The 11191-nt window shown below is 43.7% G+C and overlaps 1 protein-coding gene across 1 annotated transcript in view; it reads left to right on the forward strand.

The window, feature by feature from the left end:
* OIT3 (oncoprotein induced transcript 3) overlaps nt 1-10983 on the forward strand; it is a 48383-nt gene extending 37400 nt beyond the window's left edge. The window contains exons 7-9 of the mRNA XM_011927921.1: nt 1941-2356; nt 8170-8269; nt 10311-10983. Of these exons, the coding sequence (XP_011783311.1) occupies nt 1941-2356; nt 8170-8269; nt 10311-10481 (687 nt within the window). The 3' untranslated portion in view covers nt 10482-10983. The remainder of the gene's footprint in view (nt 1-1940; nt 2357-8169; nt 8270-10310) is intronic.
* Nucleotides 10984-11191: the final 208 nt, after the last annotated feature.

An 11191-nucleotide genomic window follows, 5' to 3' on the forward strand; every position in this document is an offset into this window, starting at 1 on the left:
TGGAGTGCAGTGGCACAATCTTGGCTCACTGCAAGCTCCACCTCCCAGGTTCATACCATTCTCCTGCCTCAGCCTCCCCAGCAGCTGGGACTATAGGCACACACCACCATGCCCAGCTAATTTTTGTATTTTTAGTAGAGATGGGGTTTCACCGTGTTAGTCAGGATGGTCTCGATCTCCTGACCTTGTGATTTACATGCCTCGGCCTCCCAAAGTGCTGGGATTACAGGCGTGAGATACCGCGCCCGGCCTATCTTGGCTATTTTCTTTGTCAGTTCCTACAATGTTTCATCATGATTTTTAGCTTCCTTGCATTAAGTTAGAACATACTCCTTTAGCTCAGCGAAGTTTGTTTTTATCCACATTCTGAGGTCCACTTCTATTATTTCAGCCATGTCAGCTGCAGCCCCATTCCAAACCCTTGCTGGAGTGGTGCTGTGGTCATTTGGAGGAGAGAGAGCACTCTAGCTTTTTGAATTTTCCTTGTGTTCTTGCACTGATTCTTTCTAATCTTTGAGGGCTTATCTACCTTCAGTCTTTGATGTTGCTGATCTTTGGATGGAGTTTGGGGGTTTTTGTTCTCCCACTTTTTTTTTTTTTTGAAATGGACCCTCCCTCTTGTCACCCAGGCTGGAATGCAGTGGTGCAATCTCGGCTTACTGCAACCTTTGCCTCCTGCATTCAAGCGTTCTCCTGCCTCAGCCTCTTGAGTAGCTGGAATTACAGGCCCATGCCATGACACTTGGCTAATTTTCATGTATTTTTAGTAGAGATGGGGTTTCACCATGTTGGCTACTGGTCTCGAACTCTTGACTTCAGGTGATCCACCTGACTGGGACCCCCAAAGTGCTGGGATTACAGGTGTACTGATTTGGCCTTTTTCCCCCCTTTTAACAGTCTGGCCACCTTTCTGTAGGGTTGCTGTGGTTAGCTGGGCATCTGCTCCAGTCCCTAGTCACCTCAGATTTTCCAGTACTTGGAGGTATCACCAGTGAAGACTGTGAAACAGCAAAGATAGCAGCCTGCCCCTTCCTCTGGGAGCTCCATCCCTGCACAGTACAGACCTGTTGCCAGTCTTAACATACCTGTAGATGGTGGTTGGAAACCCCGGTTGGGAGGTCTCACTCAGCCAGGAAGAAAAGAATCGGGGACCTGCTTAAAGAAGCAGTCTAGCCCTGCTTTCATAGAGCAACTGAAGTGTGCTGAGGTACCATTTCCATCACCCCCCAGTCAGGTTGAGCTCTCCAAAGCCTGGAGGCTGAAACAGCTAAGTTGCTGAAACAGCAAAGATGGTGGCCTGCCCCTTCCTCTGGGAGCTCCATCCCAGTGGGTACAGACCTGTTGCTGACCTGAACACACCTATAGGAGGTGGCTGGATACCCCATTTGGGAGATCTCACCCAGCCAGGAGGAACAGGATTGAGGACACGCTTAAAGAAGCCGTGTGGCCATGCTTTCCTAGAGCAGCTATGCCATCCTGGGGTACTGCTTCCACTTCTAGACAGTTTAGACTCCCTGCAGGCTAAAATGGCTGAGTTGTCCAAACAGTTGTCCAAACAGCCTACCCCTCCCCCTTGGCACTCCATCGCAGGTAGAAATCAAAACTCTGTCTGCTGGAGAATATGGGCAGAGCCGGTAGGAGGCCCCAGTTGGGAGGTCCCCCCCAGAGATAAGGAGCAGATCAGGGTCCCACTTAAAGAAGCAGTCTGGCTGTGTTTTGGTAGAGCTAAGACTCTTAACAGTCAGGATGGCTTGATAACAAGAGGAAGGCAGTGGGAAAAAACAAAACAAAACAAAACTCAGCCTTAGGCAACCAAATCTCTAATGTGTTTTGAGGTAGATAGACGCTGGTAGAATGTTAAGGTGAGAGGGGAAGATAAAAAAAACTCTGTAGAAATAAACAGACAATCTCTTTCCTCTCCTCACCCTGGCCTGGCTCAGGTGGTAAATGACAAGATTGTGGCCAGCAACCTCGTGACAGGTCTACCCAAGCAGACCCCGGGGAGCAGTGGGGACTTCATCATCCGAACCAGCAAGCTGCTGATCCCAGTGACCTGCGAGTTTCCATGCCTGTACACCATTTCTGAAGGATACGTTCCCAACCTTAGAAACTCCCCACTGGAAATCATGAGCCGAAATCATGGGATCTTCCCATTCACTCTGGAGATCTTCAAGGACAACGAGTTTGAGGAACCTTACCGGGAAGCTCTGCCCACCCTCAAGCTTCGTGACTCCCTCTACTTTGGCATTGAGCCCCTGGTGCACGTGAGCAGCTTGGAAAGCTTGGTGGAGAGCTGCTTCGCCACCCCCACCTCCAAGATCGACGAGGTCCTGAAATACTACCTCATCCGGGATGGGTAATGCTGCTGCGGGAATGGTCTCATCGCTCCTTGTTCACATCCAGCCTCTAAGTTCACAGCACACCCAGTCATTTACTAAAACTGCATGGCACGACTGTCAGCTCTTTATTAGTTCAGGAACCACTTACTGACATTTTGGAGGTAAAACTAGTGAAGAAAAGGAGAGTCAAAACTGGCTCCTAGGCCGGGCGCGGTGGCTCACGCCTGTAATCCCAGCACTTAGGGAGCCAAGGCGATTGGATCACCTGAGGTCAAGAATTCAAGACCAGCCTGGCCAACATGGTGAAACCCTGTCTCTACTCAAAATACAAAAATTAGCACTCAAGAGGCTGAGGCAGGAGAATCACTTGAACCCGGGAGGTGGAGGTTGCAGTGAGCCAAGATCACACCATTGCACTCCAGCCTGGGTGACAAGAGCGAAACTCCTAAAATCTTAAAAAAAAAAAAAAAAAAGGCTCCAAGGGGTCTAACCCAGGTGACTGACTAGATGCCATTAACCAAGATGAAAAGATGTATATAGAAAAGCAGATTTGAGGTAAAAATACTGAATTTGTTCATTCAAAATGATATATTGAATAATTTAATTTTTTAGATACCTGCAGGATGCCTAGAAAGAGAAATTCAGTGCGTATTCAGTGGAAACGCGTGATCAGTTAGACTCAGGAACATGGTCAGGACTAGAACTGAAGGACAGGCAATCACCCAGTTTAGAGATGAAACTGTAGGACTGAGTAACCTGCTCGGAGATGACAGAGCACATGTGAAGGTGGGGGCTGAGATCCCATTCATGTGGCTGAGGGTACAGCAGACAAGAAGGCAGCAAACATAAATTCCTCTTTTAGGAAGTTTGGTAGTCAAGGACAGAGAAGAAATAGTTGGCCGATTTTAGAAGAAAGATATAGATATAGCAGTTTGGTTTTGTGCTTGGTTTTTTCGGGGGTGGAGGGCAGTGCAAGGTTTTGCTCTGTCACCCAGGCTGGAGTGCAGTGGTGCAAACACTGCAGCCTCGATCCTCAGGCTCAAGTGATCTTTCCATCTCAGCCTCCTAAGTAGCCAGGACCACATGCGCATGACCATGCCCAGCTAATTCTTTTTTTTTCTGGAGACAAGGTCTCACTTTGTTGCCCAGGCTGGTCCTGAACACCTGGGCCCAAGTGATCCTCCTCTCTTGGCCTCCCAAAGTGCTGGGATTACAGTGTGAGACACCATGCTCGGCCCCTGCACTTGTTTTATACAAGAGAGTTCCATGGTATTTCCTAAGGATCCTTGGTGGGATCTGTAGGTGTCCTGAGGTACCGATGGAGACCTAGCCCTTTTCACAGCCATTGCCTACATTCCCAGGAAAATTACACTCAAACCCAAACTCATAGCAGTATCTCATGAGCTTCTTCCTTGTTCTCCATGTAAGGTGGTACACAGTCTCAGGTGGGGTCAGGAACTGCAGCATAACCAAACGGAGAACGGTCCAGTACGAGCTGCTCAGTGCCCTCAGGGCTTGCCCTCTGCCGGCTGGCCTGCAGGCTCTTGGACATTACTACACTGCTTTTACTCCTTCTGTTTCTCACCACAGCCAACCTTCACCAGATGCTATCAATCTCTTGCACAGTGATATTTCATCCCTTGATGCACATAGGATCAACTGAGATGCTTTTTAACAAATGGCGATGCCCCAACTCTGTCCTCTCTATTCCATTCCTATTGTCTTAATTCCCATCTGCATTATCTTTCACCTGGATGGCAAAGCAGCCTCTTAACACAGCCTCCGAAACCTCACCTTTCACATCTCAGCTCCACAGAGCCCCTGGGTGATCCATTCAAACAGAAAATATGATCTTGTCACATCCCTGCTGAAAACCTTTTAATGGTTCTTTATTAGCTTTGGTCAGTAAGTCTGCTTCTCAGAAGGTGTGCTTCCAGCCTCAGATTCTTGTAGCCTCCTTAAGCTCATTTTCATAATGTGGAAAGTTTGTCATCCTGAGCTACTCTGGATGGCCAGCAGCAGAGGGCATCTGCAGATACATGGATTTCTTGCCATGCTAAGGTGATTTCTAAAAAGCTTTAACATGAAAAGAAGAAGCAACATTTTGTATTTATTTTTTCAGGGACTAGATTTACTTTTTTTGCAGTGATAGATTTTTGTTCCTTTTTACTTTTTTTTAAAAAATAACTTTAGTGGAGTACTATTCACATACAATAAATAGACATATTTAAAGCATGTAGTTTGACAAGTTCTGATGTGTATACCCATGAAGCCATCATGATAATCAAGATAATAAACATTTTTCTCACCCTAAGTTTGCCCCTGCCCCTTATATTTAGTTTTTGAAAAAAATAAGAATATAATCATAACTCACTGAGAAAAACATGTAACCCACAAACTTAGTAGAGCTTGTGAAACTTATTTATGTATGTGTTATTCAGACTCTTGGTGAAGGACCATTTGCTTTTATTTTATTTTATTTTATTTTATTTCTTTTTTGAGACAGAGTCTCACTCTGTCGCTCAGGTTGGAGTGCAGTGGCACAATCTTGGCTCCCCTGCAACGTCCGTCTCCCAGGTTCAAGCGATTCTCGTGCCTCAGCCTCCCAAGTAGCTGGGACCACAGGCATGTACCGCCACACCCAGCTAATTTTTGTACTTTTAGTAGAGACGGGGTTTTGCTGTGTTGGCCAGGCTGATCTCGAACTCCTGACCTCAGCCTCCCGAAGTGCTGGGATTACAAACGTGAGCCACCACGCCCAGTCATATTTACTTTTATTTCAGACAATTCTAAGAAGCTACACTATTTATTTTGCCAGTCCTTATCACATACAGAAGAGAAAAAAATATATATGCTCTAGAAGAAGAAAAGCATAGTCAAAAATGTGAAAACCACAGCAGTGTGGCCCTACTTTGTAAGCAGGCAAATCATCCTGTCTGTGGTGCTGTACAAGAATGATGTGTGCGAGATCCTCCAGCTCTTGGCGTGGCTCATGGGCCCTTACCGTCTGACCTCAGCCCCCTCCAGTTTCTGCTCCTGCCAAAGGGAATTACTGACAATTCCCAAACTGTCACTCCTGAACACCCTTCTGACTTTGCACATGCTGTTTCCTCTGCCTGATATCTTCTTCCCCACCTTTTCTTCCTGTCTGATCCTTACTGGTTCTTCAAGATTCATGGAGAGTTTACTTCCTCCATGAAGCCTTTCCTGGCACCTTTCTCCATTTGAACTAAAAATCTTTCTTCCTTTTTCTTCTTCCTTAATTCCTAGCATATAGTAAGGGTCATTAAATATTTGCCAAGTAAATAATTGAAAGAGTCTTTATAATAATAATAATTTGGGGCTAGTCCACAAACCTAAAATAAACATAACTCACTTTATTTATATTTATAAATTGATTATTCGTTTCTTTGATTTTTCATTGTCCTCAGCTTAAATTTAAATCAAGTTTCTTCTCCGCTGATATTGAACACATCTGATTCATCTCCCTCTAATTTTTGTTGGCGTATGCTCTGAGAATACATGATTTAACACAAGCCTAAGCAAAATATAGCTAGAAAGTTAATCACCAGAAAAAGAAACATACTAAATTCCAAAATCAAGCATTGAACAAGTTTTTGATAAGGAATTAGTTTTGATTCCATTATACCGTTGTTACTTTCTTTCAGTACATGAATTTGGTGCTCGGAACTAGCATTGGCTAGTCATAGCAAACTCCAAATCAAGAGCCAACATTTGTCCTGGTTTCCATTCTGCAATGTGTTACCTTGTAATAACCCCTTCTGCTTCATTTTTTCTTTTAAAGAAAAAGCAGTTATTTTGAGATAAAGATAAATTGAAAATGCTCAGGCACTTAGATTAAAAGTACTATTTTAATATCAAGGCTTACTATTATCTTAACATACTGGACTATAAACTCCTTGACATCAGAGACCATATTATTCATCTTTATGTCCTCTGCAGCAGCCAGCAGGGTGTTTTGCACAGATTAGGTATGCTATGGATATTTGCTATAGAATATAATCAGAAGAAGGTATAAATGAATTTTAACTCAGAAAAATAAAAATGAATAAATAAATACAAGAAATAACAGAAACCACATTATGTTTAGATCCTTTTCAGTTCAGTGGAATGAGGTGCTGGTAATAACACTAGTCAAGATGTCTTATTTTAAAATAATTTTGTTGGATTTTTAAGTGCACCAAAACAGCAGTTAGCAAGGAACTAGAAAGCAGTCTGGCTCAGCACTATCGTGGCTCATACCTGTAATCTCAGCACTTTGGGAGGCCAAGGTGGAAGGATTTCTTGAGTAGTCTTGAGTTCAAGACCAGCCTGGGCAACATAGTGAGATCTCATCTCTACAAAAAATGAAAAAGTAGCCGGGCATGGTGGCACACACCTATAATCCCACTGAGGGGCTGAAGCAGGAGAACTGCTTGAGCTTAGGAGGTGGAAGCTGCAGTGAGCTGTGACTGTGCCACTGCACTCCACCCTGGGCAACAGTGAGACCTTGTCTCAAAACACAACGAAAAAAAGAAGAAAACAAAAGAAAAAAAAAGTGGTCTGTGCATGTGGAGCAAGTACCCCAGTTTAATCGGCTTTAATATCTGACCCCACTTTTTTCCTGGCCCAGAAGACAGGAACTATTAGGTACCCACTAAAAGGCAACTATGTCCAGAAAAAAAAAAAATCCTCTAGAATCTAGAATGGGAAAAATAATATGAGGGTGATTCTTGGCTTATAAGAAGTTTCATGAATATCCAAAACTTTGGCCTCAGCTAGTGCGAACATGGTTCACTGCAGCCTGTGCCTCCGGGGTTCAAGCGATTCTCGTGCTTCAGCTTCCTGAGTAGCTGGGATTACACCATACTTGGCTTTTTTTTCTAGAGACAAGGTCTTGCTGTGTTGCCTAGGCTAATCTCGAACTCCGGGGCTCAAGTGATCCTGCCACTTCAGCCTCCCGAGTAGCTGGGACTACACGCAGGCACCACGACACCTGGCTAACTTTTTGTATTATTTTAATAGAGATGGGGTTTCACCATGTTGGCCAGGCTGGTCTCGAACTCCTGAGTTCAAGCAACCCTCCTGCCTCAGCCTCCCAGAATGCTGGGGTTACAGGCGTGAGCCACCTCGCCCAGCCAGGAGTGCTTCTTTTCCCCCAGCTAACCCTGAGGTGAACCTAGGAGTTTCACTTTAAGCAGTAGATCTGAGATTAAAACCCCAAAACCCTATCAAACTGCAATTTAACATTACATTTGGGAAAAGAAAAAACAATTTGGAGGTGCATGACTTTTATCCAGTAGAACCAGTTATTATCTAAGAAACTTGGATATTTATGTCACTTTGATGCATGCACTGCAGTTCCATAACTTTTCTATCCCCTTCAGTGGTCAGTTGCTATTCGGTGTCCAATACATCGTTGATAAATTTTGTTAAAGAAAAGCCTTCTCAAATCAATACTAAGGTACATAGAGGCAGAATTCCTGCAATATATTGCAAATGGAAAGACAGCCTTACTAGTAAAAGGTATCTGAAATAAATGGTGTTGCTGTTGCCAACATTTAAACACATTAACTCAACAGGAAGCCCTGGTGTCCAGTTTGTGAGTACAGAGAATGATAAATGGGACAGACGCTATTAGTGAAAACGGCTAGGTCTGAAGAGGACTTCACAGGGAAAAATTTAATTTTTCTTTCATTCCCAAAAAGCTTGAGTACAGTCCAGCCTCCTCCACCCCTTTGGCTCTCCTTGGGCCAAAATGTTGGGCTAGATTGTTTTTCCACCTCTGTTGAAGCAATCAAGTCTTATGTGCTATCTGCCCTACTTTCAGCTGCGTTTCAGATGACTCGGTAAAGCAGTACACGTCCCGGGATCACCTAGCAAAGCACTTCCAGGTCCCTGTCTTCAAGTTTGTGGGCAAAGACCACAAGGTAAGTTGAACATCTTTAATTTATAACCCCTGAACCTGAGCCTTTTTTTTTTTTTTTTTGGTGTCCCAATATATTGACATTCCAAGAGCCCACTGTGAGGATCTGCATGGGCTCAAGAAAAAATACAGAGAAACTGGCCATCGAGAAGTTTAACCCTTTCATGCATGTCACACCCCACTGCCTGCCAAAATCACTGTGCTGTTCAAAGAAAATACTATAGGATCATAATTTAATTTAAAATCTTTGCGGGCAGTTATGGTTGAAAAGTCAGTGTGGTGATTGGTCAAATGGCAAGGGATATGGACAGGAAATTCACAGAAAAGACAAATAGTGAAATGTTCACTGAAAATAGTACTTAAGTGCTGATGAAAACAATTATAAGACACCATTTTATACATATTAAATTTATGAAAATTATAAAATACAACATTTACAAGGTTATAGGGAGAAGTATACAGTGACAGTATAAATTGGTACATTTTCTGGAACATTGTCTGATAATATGTAATAATAATCATAAAATCATATTCTTTTATCTAAAAATTCCAATTCTGACAGTTTCTTAAAAACAAAACAAAACAGAGGCAGGTGGATTGCTTGAGGCCAGGAGTTTGAGACCAGCTTGGGCAACATAGCAAGACCTCTTCTCTACAAAAAATTTTAAAATTAGTTGGGCATAGTGGCACACACCTGTAGTCCTAGCTTACTCAGGTGGCTGAGGCAGGTCACTTGAGCCCAGGAGTTCAAGGTTACAGTGAGCTATGATCAGGCCATTGCACTCCAGCCTGGATGAGAGAATGAGACCCTGTCTCTAAAAACAAAAAAAAAAAAATTTTTTTTTTCTTTTGAGACGGAGTCTCCCTCAGTCGCCCAGGCTGGAGTGCAGCGGCACGATCTCAGCTCACTGCAAACTCTGCCTCCCGGGTTCACGCCATTCTCCTGTCTCAGCCTCCTGAGTAGCTGGGACTACAGGTGCCCGCCACCACGCCTGGCTAATTTTTTGTATTTTTAGTAGAGATGGGGTTTCACCATGTTAGCCAGGACGGTCTTGATCTCCTGACCTTGTGATCCACCCACCTCGGCCTCCCAAAGTGCTGGGATTACAGGCATGAGCTACTGTGCCTGGCCCCCAAAAAATTTTTAAGCCAAAACAGACAAAGTGTGTTGGAAGTGTTTGAAGAGCATTGTTATAAGGGGGTAAAAGAAAAAGCCCCAAACAAACAGGGCTAAGGGCCACAGTATATCAATTTAATGCAATATTAAGGTTATTAAAATGATAAATATGGGAAAAGCAGACATAAAAACTGTTGTCATGACAATTTACAGGCATATTAAATATATTACATTTAAAAAACATGTATACTCATGGATAGAGGTTATAAAGAGCTATATAGAAAAGTTTGCAGTGAGATAAGCTGAAAGTTTTTTTATCGTTGTTGTTAGAGTGTAGTTGTCGAAACATTTAAACAAAAGGAAGTTGAAGAGACCGACACTCTTTTCCACACTGCTTATAAATATATGCAGGTCCATTCCAGCTATACCGTGGTTACAGAACAACTGCTGACAATGATGGCTGATCCTGATCGCCCTCAATCAGGCAGGAAGCCCAGGCAGTTACCTACAGAAAGGCGCTTGCAGAGAACACTGGTTATTTGACAGCACAAGTGCATGGGAGCCAATGCTATCCCCAGACCTTGGTGTGAAGAAGGAAGATGTTCTAGTAGATGTTACTTCACAAAGGCCTCTTCTGGTCCAGCTCCATGCAGGAGTTATGAATATGGGTTTCTTAATCACCCACGTGACTTAAATGCAACGTTTACCACATTTTTTACTAAATGTGTACATTTTGGCAAGTTCCTTAACCTCTCTGTCTGTTTGCTTATCTGTAAAACGGGGATGATAACCTCTACTTGTGGGTGTCCTTGTTAAGGTTACATGAGTTAATGTTTGGGAACATTGAGTATTGTGTCTGGCTCCTTGAGGGTGCCCCCCAAGTGGCAGCAGTTATTGTTTTTATTAACAATCGTGATCGTCTCTTCAGGAAGTGTTTCTGCACTGCCGGGTTCTTGTCTGTGGAGTGTTGGACGAGCGTTCCCGCTGTGCCCAGGGTTGCCACCGGCGAATGCGTCGCGGGGCAGGAGGAGAGGACTCAGCCGGTCTACAGAGCCAGACGCTAACAGGCGGCCCCATCCGTATCGACTGGGAGGACTAGTTCGCAGCCACACCTCCAGTCCCTGTATTGGGTGGCTCTGCTCTTTGGAGCTTCTCCCCCCGGCCCTCTAAGAACATCCGCCAACACCTAGGCTCAGACTTCACACTGTGAGTTCAGACTCCCAGCACCAACTCACTCTGATTCTGGTCCATTCGGTCCGACAGGCCACAGCACTGCTGAACAACGTGGCCTGGGTGGGGTTTCATCTTTTTAGGGCTGAAAACTAAACTGTCCACCCAGAAAGACACTCACCCCATTTCTCTCATTTCCTTCCTACACTTAAATACCTCGTGTACGATGCAATCAGATCATAAAATCAGAAGCCGGGTATAATATTTCAAGTAATAAACCCTAGAAAAATTAAACAGTTACTGAAATTATGACTTAAATACCCAGTGGCTCCTTAAATATGTAAATAATAGTTATACTTTGTAATTTCAATTCAAATGCATACTAATGATAGGGGATTTGGAAGTTTATCAATAAAACAGTATATAATTTTAAAAGTAGTATTTGGTTTTTCTGCCTCATACTATTTTCTTTTTCTTTTTCTCTCTCTCTCTCTTTTTTTTTTTTTTGAGATAGAGTCTCGCTCTGTCACCCAGGCTGAAGTGCAGTGGCACAATCTCAGCTCACTGTAACATTTGCCTCCCGGGTTCAAGCAATTCTCCTGCCTTAGTCTTTTGAATAGCTGGGACTACAGGTATGTA

Source organism: Colobus angolensis, unplaced genomic scaffold, assembly GCF_000951035.1.
Source record: "Colobus angolensis palliatus isolate OR3802 unplaced genomic scaffold, Cang.pa_1.0 Scaffold12, whole genome shotgun sequence".
In the NCBI taxonomy this organism is placed as follows: Eukaryota; Metazoa; Chordata; class Mammalia; order Primates; family Cercopithecidae; genus Colobus; species Colobus angolensis.